At 32.7% G+C, this 18612-nt stretch overlaps 2 protein-coding genes across 2 annotated transcripts; both read left to right on the forward strand.

Moving 5' to 3' along the window:
* Positions 1-2176: 2176 nt before the first annotated feature.
* LOC21407700 (thaumatin-like protein 1b) lies at positions 2177-4400 on the forward strand. The gene is made up of 3 exons (XM_010092015.2): positions 2177-2401; positions 2505-3198; positions 3870-4400. Exons 1-3 carry the CDS (start codon positions 2338-2340, stop codon positions 3952-3954), a joined length of 843 nt encoding a protein of 280 aa, XP_010090317.2. The 5' UTR covers positions 2177-2337; the 3' UTR covers positions 3955-4400.
* Positions 4401-14830: 10430 nt separating this feature from the next.
* LOC21407701 (thaumatin-like protein 1) lies at positions 14831-17384 on the forward strand. The gene is made up of 3 exons (XM_010092016.2): positions 14831-15198; positions 15301-15970; positions 16719-17384. Exons 1-3 carry the CDS (start codon positions 15126-15128, stop codon positions 17071-17073), a joined length of 1098 nt encoding a protein of 365 aa, XP_010090318.1. The 5' UTR covers positions 14831-15125; the 3' UTR covers positions 17074-17384.
* Positions 17385-18612: the final 1228 nt, after the last annotated feature.

The following is an 18612-nucleotide window of genomic DNA, read 5'->3' on the forward strand; positions in this document are numbered from 1 at the left end:
TGTCTCCAAAATACAAGGAATAGGATTCAGGATCTCAGAATCTGTACCGAGTAAATCAAAAGACACAAATTCATAAATAGGAGTTTGTTAAGAACTCAGGATTAAGATCATCCTATTTATGACCATCAGTAGACTCAATTAGAATTTCTATACTTAACAGAATTATTAGAAATTCATATTGTGTCTGTGTCCTTGTTCCACATAATCTCATTATTCGAAATACACTCATTCAATATCTCGCCATATTAACAGTGCGGATAACACCGTTTCATTCTAAATGGGAATGACATGTATTAATAATGTTTTAATTAAAGATTCTAAACTTTAATTAAATTCATTATGAACATTGCTTTTTGATTATTATCCTTAAACATTATCCTCTCGTATATAACACTTATATACAATGTTTAAGGTTATATAAATAATCATGGAATTTTTATTGATATTCATAAAATATTCATAAATATATGCACATAAAATAATGAATAAACTCCTTTATTAAATAAATAATAAATATCTTATTACATCTCATGCTTCTAGGACATCATTCTCAACAGAAATAACTTAAAATTCATAACACACTAAATTACAATAACATCCATTTAAATTAAGCAAATAATAGTATAAGATTTTGAGTATAACTATCATGATATCACAAATTCATAATAAAATTTAAAATATGAAATGAAAAATATATGTATTTTTTAGTTTTTTACGAGTTTCGTGTCGTGTTCGGATTAGGCGGGTCCAACCCCGTGTTTTTCGTGTCAATTTCAGGTCGACCCAATTCTAACCCGAACCTCTTTTTTCTCAACCTCAACCCGCAAAATTCGTGTCGTTTTCGAGTCGTGTCGTTGTATCGTGACCTATATTGCCGACCCTACTTATACATGCTATATTGTTCTAACATTTGTGCTTTTATTTGATCATCTACACCATCAGAATTGGCATGATAGATAAGGTAGTCTTTACAGTGGAGCATATTTTGATCCGCCGGCGGGGCGAGTGTGTTTACAGTTGGATAAATTTTTTAATAGTTAGATTTACAGTATAAGTAATTTTGTATAACGCGCTGTAAATTTTTAATACAGACGTGTACAAATATAACCGTTAAAAAACTAATTCAACGGTTAAAAATACTTACCTCATTTGTAGAGCAAAATTAATTGGTCTACCATAAATATTCCCGATAGATAAATAATCAGAGTTTCACTTCTCCCCTATGCCTTGTTTACCAGTTTTTTTTGTTTCAAAATTATTGATTTCCGCCTACAAATATAGACTAGAATGAAAATGGGATATTGGGGGGGAAAAACATTCATATTTTAAACGGCCCTGTCAGAAGCAGAAAATTATGTTGAGTTGTGACAGACGCAAAATTGACTGAGTGTGGACCATATACAGCTCTTCCTGCGGGGAAGCAAACTTGGAACAGTTGAACTCAAGTCAGAACAAGAGTACTACATGCCCTGCCCATAAATAAACATAAATATATTAGTAAACGTACAAAAGAGATTTTGTTGGATGCGAAATTAGATAGCTTTGCTTTGGTGAAAAATCTCTACCACGGTTTATTGCTATTATATTGGGCCCCATACGTAGATACGGCATTAAGGTGATCCATGTTAGCGGTCAGGACGTTTGTTTGTCGCCTCTTGCTGCAGTTTTTAGGCGATGTTCCCTCAACTTCTCCACTTAACATATATGGTCAATGCGTACAACATTTTGTAGTGTAATGGATACGTAAATCACTACACTAGACGAAAGAGTAAAGCATTAAATATAGGTAATATAAAACCACATACTAAAAGCGGCAATATCTTAGCCAAGAAACAAAAAAGAACAAAATTATATTCATTTGTCTTGGACATTAAGGTTGGTAATACTAAATAATGAATAAATTCATCAAACAAATGTAAATAAGAGAAAATGAATCCTTGAATAGTGACAAATAGAGTCAAAACCCAAAAAAAAAAAAAAAGTTTAAAACTGTTTTTAATTGATGCTTCTTAATCACAATATCTATAAATATTGTAATATTGTTGTAATATAATGTGGAAACGCATAGCCTATAAAATATGTGTTCCTATCACACATCACAAGTTGATTGCTTGATCTTTAAACAAAATAAATAATCAATTAAAGCAATAAAGAATACTAAAAAGTATGAAGAATAGCTAACACACTCATCTCTACTCACAAGAAAAGTAAAGTTCTTTGTGCTTCTTCCAATTCTAGTTACAGCCATTACTTTTCTACTTTTTTTCTCCTTCTTCTTCTTCTTCTTCTCCTTCTTTCTCTCTCTAAATTCTTCAGCTTTCTCTCTCCATTCAAATTATGGATCGGATCCTCGTCGCAGCCTTTCTTCTCACTCTCCTCACTCTCCCGTTCTTCTTATCAGGTATTCTTCGTGACTATCCCAAATTCTCCACAACCCAATTCTCTCTTTCTTTTATCTTTCTTGTTTATCAATTTTTATTTTTTTTTTGCTTTGGTTATTGCAGAAGTAGAGTCAACGTCGTTCAAGATAGTCAACAAGTGCCGGAGAACAATATGGCCCGGCTTCCTATCCGGAGCCAACTCGCCTCAGCTCCCGACCACCGGCTTCGCCCTCCGGATCGGCGAATCCCGGAGCTTCCACGTGCCACCCCACTGGTCGGGCCGCTTCTGGGCCCGCACACACTGCGGCCGCGACTCGACCGGCAGGTTCACGTGCCTCACGGGAGACTGCGGCTCGGGAAAAGTCGAGTGCCAGGGAACCGGCGCGAAGCCGCCGGCCACGCTAGCTGAGTTCACGCTCAACGGCGCCGACGGCTTGGACTTCTATGACGTCAGCCTCGTAGACGGTTACAACCTCCCGATGCTGATCATCCCCCGGGGGGGCACGAGGGGCGGCTGCGGCGCCACGGGGTGTTTGGTCGACTTGAACGGCGCGTGTCCGGCGTCTTTAAGGGTGGCGCGTGGGAACGGTGGGAGGAGCGTGGCGTGCAGGAGCGCGTGTGAGGCGTTTGGCGATCCTATGTATTGCTGCAGCGAGCAATATTCTACGCCTGACAAGTGTGGGCCGTCTGTGTATTCTCTGTACTTCAAGCACGCTTGCCCACGCTCCTATAGCTACGCGTACGATGACAAAACCAGCACTTACACGTGCGCCACCGCCGATTATACTATTATTTTTTGCCCATTGCCTTACACCAGGTAAATTTACCAATTCGCCCCTCACTGTCTGTTTATATCTGAGGGTGATTTCGTAAAATTCATATATATTTTTTGCTAATTGTAAAATTTATATATATTTATTTGCTTTTTACGTGCCGGGCCTGGGAATGTGATTAACTTTTCTTGTGGGGTCGTCTCTCTATAATTTGCTACTTTCTTTCGTGCGGCTACGCCGGGACCTTAAATATGGAAATTGCGTTTCTGACCACATATTATGCTTTACAGTTTACACAAACCTAAATATCACAAGTGGTGTTGTGTTGATCACTAGTTTTTTTTTTTTTTGGGGCAAATTCTCGATTGATCTATTAAACTATTATATTATTGATACCTATAATGAGCTTGATGTAACCAGTCGTACCATTTAAGCCGGTAGTTCAGTTTCTTCATAATCGCGCCTCTTTGGCTGCTGAACAAGAAAGAAACGTATGTAGAGGATTAGATATGGTCCTAATTTCATGTGTGTGTTATTGTGGTGCAATGATTTGTTTTGAACTAAATTTGCATATCCATGTGCAATAAACGACAATGTTAATCCTTTATTTCTTTGCTTGTTGCCCTCTTTCATGTTGTGCAGTTTCTTCTTTCCTTCTTTTCATGACTTCAGAACCGTAACTTGATTTTCTATGTTAAAAAAAAAAAATGTGCAGTCAAAAAGTGCTGGGAGCGAGAAAAGATGGGGTGCAGCTGCCACTGGTTAATAAGACCATGTTGTACCTGCATAGCCGACAATAAGCAAAATGGTGTTTCATCTGCCTCAAATGCTGTATTTATCGCCATTTGCTGCCTCTAATGTTAGTGGAAGCTCAAAGTTGTGCTATTTTGGCCGCTTTTAGAGCCTCTATGCCTTGTTCTTATATCCATTCTGGCCTCCGGTGTTTAGTCGGCGGATCGATTGGTTTTGAGTAATGCAGTGACTGATCAGCCACATCTACGGGAGTTCATCATAATTGCCCGCGAGAAATTTTGTATATAGTTTTTCTGTTTCCATGTTTTGTTCCGATATACATAGGAGTCAAAATATATAAATTTGCATGAACTTTACCTCAAAAGTTGCCGTTACAAGGCTCGGGTTTAGTTTTTGTAATACGTCACTTGGATTTCCTTTTTCAATAATCCATTATGTCTCTTTGTTATCTTTTCATGTCTGTAGGGCATTTTAGATTACCTAATCAATTCGATCAGGCACTCGTTATCTATTTTCGTTTTCAACTCTTTGACAACACAAAAGAACTATTGTTCAAATTCCTGAATATTGTTGGATATTTCCATCCTTCTAAATACAATAAATATTCATTCATTCTTCTTGAATGAATTTTCAATATGACAAAACGAGACTGCAATTTTTTAAAGCGTGAATTAGTATTGTATTCAGAAGCAATCGTATATTGTGTGCAGAAATGCATTATGAAAGTGTATTATCTCTATAAATCATGAATCGCATTGCCAATTACTAAGATGGAAACTAAACCAATGTTCGCAAAACTCAAACGGGCAATGAATTACATATTTAAACAATTGGACGTCAGTGAAACAATCACGAGGACTATCAGTAATTACATAGTGAGAACTACAAAAGGGATCCAACCACATCTGCCCTATGGGTTTGTCTCCCTTTGAGTTAGAATAGACCACAACATTATTTTTTTTCCTTTACAATGTTTTTCAAAGCTTTTTTCCTACCTCATCACAATTTAGGTCCCGTTTACTTCACCGATTCGAGTTTTGCTACAGTAAAAAGCTTTACAAAACGGTCACATTTAACTTTTTAGCTATAGTAAAAAGCTCACATAAAGTCACATCTCAACTTAAATTAAAAACTCGAATCAGCGAACTAAACGGACTATTAGTGAATAAGCAGTGATGTACTCTTTTGAGTGTTTTTGGCTCGAGAGAAAGGCCAATCTAAGTTGGAAGACAAAGAGGAGGGAGGAGAGAGGAGGAAAAGGAGAGTCTCCCTCCGTGCTATTATACCCTATGAAAAGTATTAATAAATGATAAACAGACAATAGAGTAATAGATAAACAACTAATATCCACCATTTCAATCATTCTCCTTCCAACTAAATAACATGAAAAATAAGTATAATAGTCTCCAACCATCCCCCAAATTCTCCACCTCTCCAATCAAATAAGCCTTTAAGCACTTAATTGGTATCCTTATTGGGCCGTGGCCCCAACAAAGGTAGAGTAACAATGGACCAATGGCTGATAGGGTCTTTGGACTTTGGTTTCCTCACATAAACTTATTTCTCAACTCTAATTAAAAATTTAAATTAGTTGAATGAAAGAAACTTTACATCACTAATCATAAACAGGACTAAGAGGAAAAAAAAAACAGTTATTTCAGGAAAAACACAACTACGAAGCTAGTGTTAGCGTTTTTCTTTTTTTTTTGTTTTTTGTTTTTTGTTTTTTTTGGATGGCACTAGTGTTAGCATTTTACTAACGGTTTTTTTTTTTTTTTTTGTAGTGTTAGCGTTTTACTAACAATACTAATATCTATAATGTGTTGATCAATTATCTCTTGTTTGATGGTTTTGTACGCAGACAAAAAATTGATAAACTATTATTCCAAGGAAATACAAATACCAATCATTTGCCTGCCCAATACCAACTTTATATCAGCAACATGCTTTCCCGTGACACAAACTTATTACTCCCAACGCGGGTATCACTACAGTCAAATTGACGAGTGGTCCAAAGTAGTATTGTTTAAAAAGGGCTATGTTTTGTCCTTCTCGTCATATTTTAGCTGTCTCTTGGACAAATCCTTTCTATATTAGTAACCTTATTATAGTGGATTATTTGCCTTTTGTATTGAGGTTTGTAATGGTCGTTCCCCCTATCCTTCTTGACCGGAAAAACTAATTCTCTAAGGTCTGTGTAAGTACTAAGTTCAATGCATAAATCCAATCATATTTATTTTCAATTGTGCGAAAACTATAGTGATAACACTTGAAACTGGAATCACCAGTAAACAGCTAGCACGTATAATCTTACTCGTGAAGGGTGGCACCTCTTACTGCATGCTTCATCAATTAATGAAAAAAATAGGATAATTTATACAAATGTGCTCCGACATTTTTAATAAGTGACAGTTTAATCTTTAATTTTTTTTTTTGTAAATCGATCCAATCTCTTTAAACGGGTGCAATTTAGTCATTTTTGTCAAATTTTTAACAGATTCCCACATGTGAGCATCACGTGTCTTCACACCCATGGCCTTCTTCTTCCTCCTCTCCACCTCCGGCGAGCCCCATCCCTGATGATCTGACCTCCAATTGGTGATTTTTTTTCCCTGATGCTCCTTTTGAGCAAATGCAGCCCATGATTCTCACCAATAATGAGTGATTAATCGTGCATTTTTCTTGGGAAACCAAGAGTTTCCCGCGACTTCTCAATTTGGGTAGTCCTCAGAATCATCAATGACGAGTTTCAACAACAGAGAAGAAAAGAAAAAAAAATATCAGGAACTTCATTACATGTTAAGAGGCCTGTCTCTCCAACAATGAGCAATTAAATTGCAATTCCCCATTTTGGCACATGCCCATATTTTCAGTCACTTCAAAAGGAAGATATACATATCTTAAGGGTCGTATTTTACTTCAACGACTGTATTCAAAGATAAGCACATAGAATAAGTTTACCCATGAGAGAAGCTTCGAGCAAGTGCTTGGCCATGAGAACCCGATTGAGGCAAGGGGCCGCCTCTGCAAATCACAAACCCAGGAAGAGGGAGAAAGAGTTATTTTTAGTTTTCAATTTATTTATTAAAAATAAAGAAAACTTGTGATTTTATGAAAATAACTCTCGTAAAAGGGTCACATGATGAGTTACGTGACAAGTTCTCTTAAAAATTTGATGAAATTTAACAGAAATAATTAAATTATACCCATTTAAAGAGATTAGGAGTTATTTTATCAAAAAAAAAAATTAGAAATTAAACTATCACCTATTAAAAAAGTTGAGGAGTATTTATGTAAATTACCCAAAAACATAATATTTATGATGATTACGATTTACAGATAGGTTTTCAACCAATCAAAGCGCAACACATAATACTCGTTAAGTCGTGTAGCATACTTACGGGTTGTTCTTTTGTAACAAAACTCGAAAAAAATTTAAATTCAAGTTACAATTTTATTTAAGTTCACGTTCTTTTAAGTTCTAATTTTATTCAACTTTATTCAAGTTACAACTTCAACTCAAGTTATAACTCAAAAACTACACTCAAGTTACACTCTAATGGCCCGTTCACTTCGTTGATTCGAGTTGAGATGTGATTTTATGTGAGAGCTTTTTACTATAGCAAAAAAGTTAGATATGACTGTTTCTGAGAGTTTTTTACTGTAGCAAAACTCAAATTTTAAATTCGAATCGGTGAAATAAACGGGCCTAAAAGAACAACCCCTTATTGTCTTGAAAATTATTGTCTTATGCTATTTGTTCTAGCTCTTATATAGAGGAGGTATTGATTTTATAATTAATTAGAGAGGCCAGAAAAAGCCTATTGAGACAATGCTTTTTTTTTCTTGTAAACTGTTTGTTCATCATTGTCAATTACTGCAACCATTAGAAGTAAACGTAACTTTCACATTAAGCATAAACTACTATAATCTTATTTATCGACATGAATTCATATGGCCCATAATAAATCTTGCAATTAGCATATAAATGGTAACTAGTTCAAAAAAGAAAAGTGCGGTGACCATCATCCTTGATGATACGTAGCATTACTCCTTTTATATAACAGTTTGATTTTATTTACGTAGCTATAACTTTTAGTGGAAAGTTATTTTCGATCAAATACAGATGTCAAATGGGTCACTTTTCACAACGTTTAAAAATAAAGCGAGCACACTTTAGGTTCTTGCTATGAGATTATTACTTTCGTTTTTTCTAAAATAGGCAACAATAATTCAATGTGAGGTTAACTTTAATGGTCTATGCAATCGTGTGGTTTTTGGACCCACACAAAATCATTATTTTACAAAATGAAATATAAAGAGCGAACCTACATGAATGCTAATTATTTTACTAGCGTTTGGTTCATGGATTCAAACCATGTGATTAGAATTATTTTCGATTTACGTGTATTTTTTATGAGAAAAAATACTGTAGCGAACCATAAATCATGAACCATGATTTGAATTATAGAACGAATCTAAGTACCAAACGGATTTAATATTTTGATATGACCCAAATAATTTGGCGCGAACAAGTTCTATTATGCTTTGTATAACATTCATCATTTTTCTTCGTAAAGCTGAAAAGGTGAAATCAATGGGAATGTAATGCTTGAGATATATTGAATACAGAGGTGTTTGTTTATTGTATTTGTCTCTGATTCTAAATTATGATTTATAATTTTTTACAGTATTTTTCTCTCAAAAAAACACACGTAAAATGAGAATGATTCTGAATCTATGAATCAAACGTCCACTATATATTTTCTTGTGTTTGTATATCTTGTGGTAAAATTTATCATCAATTATTTGTAAATATACTACTTTTGGACCAATAAGTAAACTACATTTTTGTTCTCTAACAAGATTTCTTGTTGGATTAATGTATGTATTTATTCGCTTCTGTTAAATGTTAAAACTTTATGAGACTTAAAATACGAGTAATGCTTAGACATTACACCAGTAATTACAACATTTCGTCCGCTACTTTAACAGTCTTTTCGTATAGTGGGAACAAGAGAGGGGAAAGAAATTAGAGAAAGGATTGTGAAGAGAAAAATAGACTCTTAGATTCTGTTCATTTTACTGATTTGAGTTTAAAATTTGAGTTTTATTACAGTAAAAAACTCTCAAAAACAGTCACATCTAATTTTTTTGTTACAGTAAAAAGCTCTCACATAAAGTCACATCTCAACTCAAATTAAAAATTCGAATCAACGAACTAAACGGATCCTTAAATTATTTGGTAGAGAGGAATTAAGCAAGATGAAAATCTACAGAGTTCATCAATTTTTAATTCTTCTAATTTTAGAAAGGAAAGATGATGGAAAAAAATTTATCAAACAAATAAAGTGTAAAATAACTACTCTAACCTTAATCATTTATTATGTTTCTATTTGTATCGGCATGTTATTGTAAAAAGTACTATATTTGATTTTTTTTTAACTTTTTTTTATCTTCTATCAAGCAATATGAGCGAAAATTCTCATTCTATCATTTTACTTCTCTCAATTAGGTATTTTACTTCTCATTCCCTTATATTTTCTATGAATCCCACCAAATTAGCACAAGAAAACGTTTACGGTGAAAAAAGTTATTTAACTTAAAACTGTTATTTTTAACAGTTGAATTAGTTTTTTAATGGTCAGGTATATACATGTCCGTATTAAAAATTTACAACGTGCGATAAAAACTGCTCTTTATGCATATTAAACTGTTGAAAAATAATCCAATAAATGAGCAAAATAGTCTTCTACCTTACTATAATATAAATATTAACATGCATTAGTTATTCTTTTAACTAGAAAGTAAGTGGGACATAGGGCCAATTTAACAGTGCTGTAGATTTTAAAAAAATTACTTTTAGCTGTGTTAAAGAAAAAAACATCTGTTACAAAAAAACAGTTGAGAGTTTGGTAAAATGTAATTATACAAGTGTTGCTAGTTTTAAAAGCAGTATAATTGTGTTTGGTAAATTATGAGGTTTAATTGTTGTGGGTAATTAAGATGAACGTAATTAATAATCTTAAATTAATATATAAAGTAATTGATAATTGATAATTATTTAAAAAAGGTAATATATTAATAATATAATAATAATGGATAAATAATTAATGAGTAAATTAGTAATTAAACTATATATAATAAATTAATATGTTAAATAATTAAAAATAGTAATTAGTAATTAATTATAAGTAATTATTATGTTAGTAATGTACTCATATTTATTAGATTATAAGTAATTAATTAGTGTACTAAGAAAAATAATTACAATATACATAATTTATTAATATTAATTTTACTACCTAAATTATTAACTTTTATTTACATTATTAAATAATTAGTTAATGAATTACTAATATTTATTTAATAATCTATTATTTGATATATCACATGATCAATTTTTGATAATTATTCTTTTTATAATGATTAATTACTAATTATCAATTATTAATTATTACATATTGATCATTATAATTTAATAATAATTATTAATTGAGTAAGTACTATTTATTTTTTCTTTAATAACTATTTATTAATTAATAGATTATAATGTATTAATTATTTATTATTTATTTAATAACCTATTATTACTTATTTTATTGTTAATATGTTATATAATAAATTTATGTCAATTAATCTTTAACTAAATAAATAATTACGATATTATTTATTATTTTATTAACAAAATTAAAAACTTAATAGTAATAAATTAGTATTTAATTAATAATTAAGTAATTACTATGTATTTATTATTTATTAAGTATATATATTTATTGATTATTAATTAATATATAATATAATTAGTAATTAAGAATTAATTATTTAATATAACTTTGTTAAGAATCATTGATTGTATTATGTTGATTCTCACACATTCTAAAAACTAAAGTTGTTTTTGGACTGCTTCTGATTTTGACTGTAGATTCTTTAAAATCATTTTTTATAGTTTTTACCAAACACCATTATCAGTTTCTGATGGCTAGAGAAATGATTTTAAGCTTCAGAAATCACTACCAACGCACCCATAATATTGTAGACCAAGATACATCGAGGAGACTACTTCCTTATTCTTTTTTTTTGACACCGACTATTTTCTTATTCATTTCTTTACAAACAAATGTAAAATTACAACTCAAGCAAAAAAGAAGTAAAACTACGGCCTCGTTCAGTCGTCGATTCGAGCTGATATGTGATTTTATGTAAGAGCTTTTAACTGTAATAAAAAAGTTAAATGTGACTGTTTTTTAAAACTTTTAACTGTAGTAAAATTTAAATTGAAAACTCAAGGGATGTTTGTTTCCTGTATTCGTCTCTGATTTTGAACTATGATTCATAGTTCTCTACAGTATTTTTCTCTCATAAAAAATACATGTAAAACAATAATAATCTTAAATCATAATTTTAAATTTATGAACTAAACGTCTACTCAAATTGATAAAATAAATAAGGTATGCAAGTTATTTTTTTTTTCCTTTCATTTTTTCTTAGCCTAAATGAAATATTGTGTGACAAGTCAATGTGAAAATTGGCTTATCCTATGCCGTTGATCCGTTTGGTTCCATGGATCTAACGGATGAAAAAGACACTTTGGAGTTAATCCATTGTATAATTATTTTTTAGTCAAATATTTTCAGCTTCCGACACAAGAAATGAAACCATGAAAAGAAGAGACCATTAGTAAGGAATCCAATGCCTTTTTCATAATTGCAACACCCTGGCATTACCCAAGCTTGGACCCAGACCCCACACTCCCCCGTGGAGTGCATTTAACGGTCACTTATTCTCACGTGGCAATATCATCACCGTTGATTAAGAAAAAATGGACCCACATATCAACTTGGTGAGGTGGAGCAGCATCAGAATCTTTCATCTTAGCGGGGTGCTGATTCGACACGTTAAAGCTCCAGATGCTGGAAGGAAAACTATAAAAAAAAAAAAGAAAAAGGTGTTTCGTGGGACCCGTTATTTCCCGAAGGCCCAAAGGCTCATTTCTTTTTTGACTTTTCACCGTATGAACAAAATAAATAAGGCCGTACTCTTCACCATCATCTCCTGGGGATTCACGAACCGGAACAGTCTCTCATGATGCCATGTACTCTCATCGACATGAATTTTTTTTCGTTTAATTGGTTAATTTAAATTTTAAATTTAAATTTAAATGTGGTTTTATGTGAAAATTTTTTTCTCTAATAAAAATTTTTTAAAATTTTTTATTATAATAAAATTTAAAATTTAAATTTAAATTGGTAAAATAAATGAGGTCTAAATTTAGTTGGCACTAGGCGCTATTCCTCGATTAAGTTTTTTTATTTCAATTTTTGTTTTCATATTAATTTAAGGTCGGTTTAGTTCTCTGATTTGAGTTTTTAATTCGAGTTAAGATGTGACTTTATGTGAAAATTTTTTACTATAGTAAAAAAGTTAAATGTTACTATTTCTGAGAGCTTTTACTGTAATAAAACTCAAATTTTAAACTTGAATCGGTAAAATAAACGAGACACTTAATTTTTTTACTGTAGTAATTGGGGTTTCGTAAAATAATTATTCATGAACAACGAGCAATTAGATTTCCAAGTAATTGTTATGATACTTCCTGAAATACGATTCTAGGAGTTAGATTATGACAAAAATATGTTAAAATTTGATTGTATTTTTTCAAATTCTTTTATAAAGCTTAATCATTCCTCTAAAAAGAATCCCAAGCTGATATTCGAACAATTTAATAGAGCTTGTATAAAGTTTAGAGACATTTTCTAGTAGGTCAACGTGTCAGTAGGTTAAGTTTTTTAACATTTAAATTTGTATAAAATCACATAAAAATTTAAAAATACGCAGATCTAACAGTTAAAATATTTTAACCTATTAGTACTCTAATATACCAGAGAATCTTCCTAAAATTTAATACTTTTGTGGACCTTACAAGTTATGGCTGTGTTTAGAATTAGTCCCGTTGAAAAAAAAAAATGAAAACGCTTTTAAAACGGCGTTTGACGCAATAAAGACAAAAACGAAAATGAAAACGATTTTTTGGTTTAATGTAAAATGAGAGAGAAATGAAAATGGCTTTTAGTCGTTTTTCATGTTTTATTTTCGTTTTCTTCTCTCTCGAGCACAGAGAGAAAGACATTAATGAGTTTTTTTTTATATTGAAAACAATCTCTTGATAAAACTACCAAACACATTTTTAAAAATGATTTCGGTCTAAGATTAAAAATATTTATTTTTATTTTCATATAAAAAATAAAATTATTTTGAAACGAGTTCGAAATGCGCCTTATATTTATCTTTAATACAGTATTTAGGGTACCGAACTACCAAAAAAAAAAAGTATTTAGGGTACCCAAGTAATTATACATATAATTCTATCATAAAAATGGTATTCATACATACTAGTATAACCAGAGGGAAAAGCGGGAAAATTTGAAAACATATCTCTAATAGTCTCTCAAATTTATGTGTGATCTCAACAAAAATTCTCAAAACTCATAGGACAAGCAAGTAATCAATTGTATACTATAACGAGATGAAAAAAAAAATGATAAATTAAAACAAAAAATGATTTAGAGAGCACGGAAACAGTAAAAACTCTCGTATAAAATTCATCGGATTTGATCTCATACTTTGTAAACCGTAAAAATACGAGCATATACAACTTATCGTCATTTGAGCAATAACATGGCCGAATTGACGTATTTATACCAAGAAGAAGACAAAGAAATATTGATAATAAAATTCGAGTTCAATGAGGTTATAGTATTTTGTTAAACATAATTTCGAAAAATATGCAAAATTTTTGAAGAAATTTGTAAATATTGATAGTCAACGTATTTTTGTTTTTTTAATTAATTAACGTTTTAATATAAATTTTTTCATCACCTACTATACTTCTACATTTCATAGATTTGCATGTCATTGCTTTGAATTTGATATTGCCGAAATCATAATAAAATCTCAATCATTTAGGCATCATTTATTTTAACGATTCAAGTTTTGCTACAATAAAAAGTTCTGAAAACCACTCACATTTAACTTTTTTACTACAGTAAAAAGCTATCACATAAAGTCACATCTCAACCCGAATTAAAAATTCGAATCAGTGAACTAAATAGCCTCTCAAAATTGTGTAGGACTTTTTTTTAACAGAAGATCTCTCAACCGGCATCGATATTTTCTTAGAATTTATTTGAATTTGAAGTACAAGTATTTTCATTAATATGAACATTTTCATCTTTTAATTTATACTTTATGTCGTTTTTCATTAGCCAAGATCGTTAGGGTTAGGCATTAAAAAAAAGATTATTATCATTTATGTCTTATAAATTTTAGGTTATTTTCAGTTTACCCCTAAAATTTTAAAAATTCTCATTTTATTTTTAAATTTTGAAGTGTTCTCACTTAACCTAATTTGTTATAATTTATGTCAAAAATGAATTTTACATGACTAGAAAAAAAAAAAAAACATGCTTGCAGTAAACACATACAGTGTTTTGCTACAGTGTATGTGTTTTTTCTCAAGTCATAGCTCAAGTCATATTCTTATAGCATTTTTTTTTTACATAAATTTAAATTCAACTTTTTTATTACAATATTTTTCTCTTACATACACAACATAAAGTATGACTTGAGTTATATAAATGAATACACTAAACTTAAATTATGGCTCAAATTGTAATATGAGAAAAAAATACTGTAAAAAAATATTAAATCTAAATTTGTATGAAAAAAATTATATAAATAAAATTTGAGTTGTCACTTGAACAAGACAATGATAATTAGATTAAAATAGAACTTTTTGATAGAAAAAAAGATGAAATAATTTTTATTCTTACCCCTGCAAGTGTGTGTGTGTTGTTTTTTTTTGGATGAAATCCCTATCATGTGTTAAGTTTTGGAAATTTTTTTGTTGCAATCTCTAATAAATGACGTTTTAGTTCCCTTTATCTGAGAAAAATAAATCCTGCAAAAAAGAAAGGGAGAAAATGATTGTCCTGAATGGGCCTTGAACCTCCCTCCAAATAGTCAGCTGTTAGCCTGTCACTGCCTCCCCATATGCTCGCAAAGCTGCTGCATTGTCCTCTCTCTCCCTCTCTCCCTCCCTCCTGCCTCTCACCCGCAACCCCACCACCACCTTCACCACCACACAACACCATTTTTATGGTCTTCTGATCAAACCCACTTCTCAAGAGCAAAAAAAAATAAGGACCTTTCTTCAACCATGACTCCTTCTACCTCTCCATTCTCTCTCGTTACTGTTCTCAGCCTCATTGTCTTCCTTCTCACTCCTACTGGTAACTCAAATTACTATAACCCATTTTCCATTTTTCCATTTTCTCGTCTGGCTTCTTTCTTCTCACTCTAAAAAGACCAAAAATCTTTTGTCTTTTTCGCAGGTGTTTCAGCTGCGACATTCACATTCGTCAACAGATGCGACTACACAGTGTGGCCAGGCATTCTCGCCAACGCCGGCAGTCCTAGACTCGACAGCACGGGTTTCGAGCTCCCCAAAGACACCTCTCGCTCGTTTCTAGCTCCGACCGGCTGGTCAGGCCGGTTCTGGGCCCGAACAGGCTGCACATTCGACGAATCCGGCTCTGGGTCGTGCCTCACCGGCGACTGCGGCTCCGGCCAGATGGAATGCAACGGTGCCGGAGCCGCTCCGCCGGCGACGCTCGCCGAGTTCACCCTCGGCACCGGCGGGCAAGACTTCTATGACGTCAGCCTCGTCGACGGCTACAACTTGCCCATGTTCGTCGAAGGGAGCGGCGGCTCGGGTGTGTGCGCGTCCACGGGTTGCTCCACGGATCTTAACCGGCAGTGCCCGGCGGAGCTGAGGGTGGGGAATGGCGACGCGTGCAAGAGCGCGTGCGAGGCGTTCGGGAGCCCGGAGTACTGCTGCAGCGGCGCGTATGGCTCACCGGACACTTGCCGGCCGTCGGTTTACTCGGAGATGTTCAAGGCGGCGTGTCCCAGGTCGTATAGCTACGCGTACGACGACGCTACGAGTACGTTTACGTGTACGGGTGCTGATTATACGATCACGTTTTGTCCCTCCTCTCCAAGGTAACAATATCATCGCCGCCTTTGCTTTAGTCTTTTACAAGCCATTCTTCAAAAGTGAATAAAATCTCTCTGTTACTGTTAATGAATGTTAATGTCAAAAATATTTTTTTTCCTCCCTTTTTAGTGCTAAATCAATGGACGCGATTATAATTTATTTTAAAATAATTTTATTTTTTTTATAAATATAAAAATGAAATATTTTTAATTTTAGATATAAATTATTTTTAAAAATAAGAACAAATGAAAATAAAAAATAAAAAATAAAAAATAAAAAATATTTTATTTTTATTTTATATTAAACTAAAAAATTATTTTTATTTTTGTTTTTTTATTTTTATTACGTTAAACGTTTTTATTTATTGTTTTTAAAAAACGTAAAAAAACAAAAAAAATTAATTCCAAACACAGTAAATGTCTTTTTATATTTGTGGAATGAGTTGGTGGGAAAACTGGTGATTATAATGCTGCCAAAGATTCTCTTTTAACGCCTAATTAAAATTTGTTGGTAATTACTAATTTGATTAGAGTATTTAAGCTTTTTAATTTGAGGGCTTTTAATCGAGGTTGGTGGGTTAGTCTTTATATGTTATTGAATGTGAATATGTATAATGTCAGAGTGGAGAATCTGGACAGCGAATCGGATCTACAATTATTTCCTGCTAAAACTTCTGCAGGGTATAATTATGACTTTAATTTATGATTTTGCTAATTTTCTGCCCATGTGGGGTGTGAACTGTCACTTTTACAGTCTGAAATCTTCAAGGGATACTACAACTCCAGCTACATCAGGAGGAGGAGCTTCACAAGGTGCAGTACCCGGGTCAGATTCCGGGTTAACATATTCGGATTCGGGTTCCGGATCACAACCAGGGTTTGCGTATTCGGATTCTGGAGCGGGAGCAGGGTCGGGATTGGGATCAGGGACTGGAACCGGATCGGGAACCAGAACTGGGTCTGAAGGAACCTATTTGGCAGATGGGTCATGGTTGGCTGGTTTGGCCATGGGAGATTCAACAAAGATTGTCACTCCCTCTACATTGCATACTGCACTAATAGCCTCTTCAGCCTTTTGTACTATCTTCCTCTCTTTAAGAAAATTGTAGCCTCTCTCTTGTGTTTTGGTGTTTCTCACGTGAATTTGTATCAGGGTTTATTGCAGCCTTTAATGGGTTATTTACTTATTATTATTATTGTCGATGGAGTTTTTGCATTTTGTTAGGAAAAGCTGACAGATTCATCCAGATTGTAAACCACCCACCCACCCACTTGAAGATTCTCCCAAAATATTCCTGTAAACCTAGGCTTAAAAAAAAAAAAAAGTTTTCACCTTCCCTTTTTGTGTTGAGAACATCAAGTAGTGTAGTAAAAGTTTTCACAGGTTTTACCTTCCCAACCCTTTTTTGAGGTCCTGCAGTTCTTTGGTTAAAGCAAGCAAATCAGAGGATCCAGATCCACTTTTTTTTTCCTCTCTCCCCTTCTTAAGACTGGCGTTTTTTTGTTTGTGTTTCTGCATGTGATAATCAAGTTTACGTTGTGATTTAATAATAAGAACTTACAGGATTAATGATGATAAGTTGAAATTCAAGGCGCAAACAAATGCCTTGTTTACTTCACCGATTTGAGTTTTTAATTTTAAATTTTTATAATAAAACTTTTTTAAAAAGTGTCACATTTAAATTTTTTTGTTATAAGAAAATTTTTTAAAAAAATGTCACATTTCAACTTGAATCAAAATGTAAATGTGTATTGGATTTGGGCAAAGCAAGGAAGTCAAAAAGAAAAGAAGAATACGTACAATGAATGGTTGGCTTCTGTCTACACTGTCCGGAAGAGGGGACACTTTACGGGTTATGCGAGATTATTTGTTGTCCTTTTGTCTCCAATGGAAAAAGGAATTTCATTAAAGCTCCGTTTAGTGGGATGAGAAATGATTTTGGTACCATTGGCTGGGTTTTCATGGGAGAATAACAAGTTAATTAATAACTTAATCATCAGTTGGATTCTGGGGTCCGACGGCCTATTAGAAAACAAATTTTTGCACAATAATATAAGCAAGGAATTTGTATAAAAAGTGCATTATTTCGTTCTTTGATGCCTACGGCTGAGTCTTAACCATTGATTTGGTTATGTGGCTTGAGCTTTTTCCCCAAAATTGTTCTTAAATGTGAGGCGATTGTTGAATTTTTTTTCTAAGCCGAAAGCCAAAAGGGCCTGCTTTTGAAAACAAATATAGACATCAAACCACTTTGTTGACCGGATTGCCAAGGTTTCATGCTATATAGTTAGGTCACTTTGACGTAAGCCAAAACTATGTTCTCTTAACAATACTCGAATCTACTTAGATTTCTTTGAAAAGATTTTAGTGTTGATTTTTTTTTGAAACTTTTCTTTAATACGAATGTACGTTGGATTATATAACAATTATAAAAACAATATAATACTTAACGAAATTTGATGAAAATCTAATAGTTTTTTTGCATAAAACCCCCCCTTAAATTTTCGGTTTTGGTGGATTGAATCTTAAACTAAAAATTTTTACAATCAGCCCCGAACTTTGAAATTGTTGCATCAGTGGTCAAATAAAAAACGTCTGTTATATATATATATATTGGATGATTTTTTTGCACGTGATCTGCACGTGC

This window comes from Morus notabilis, unplaced genomic scaffold (genome assembly GCF_000414095.1).
Source record: "Morus notabilis unplaced genomic scaffold, ASM41409v2 Scaffold137, whole genome shotgun sequence".
NCBI classification, from domain to species: Eukaryota; Viridiplantae; Streptophyta; class Magnoliopsida; order Rosales; family Moraceae; genus Morus; species Morus notabilis.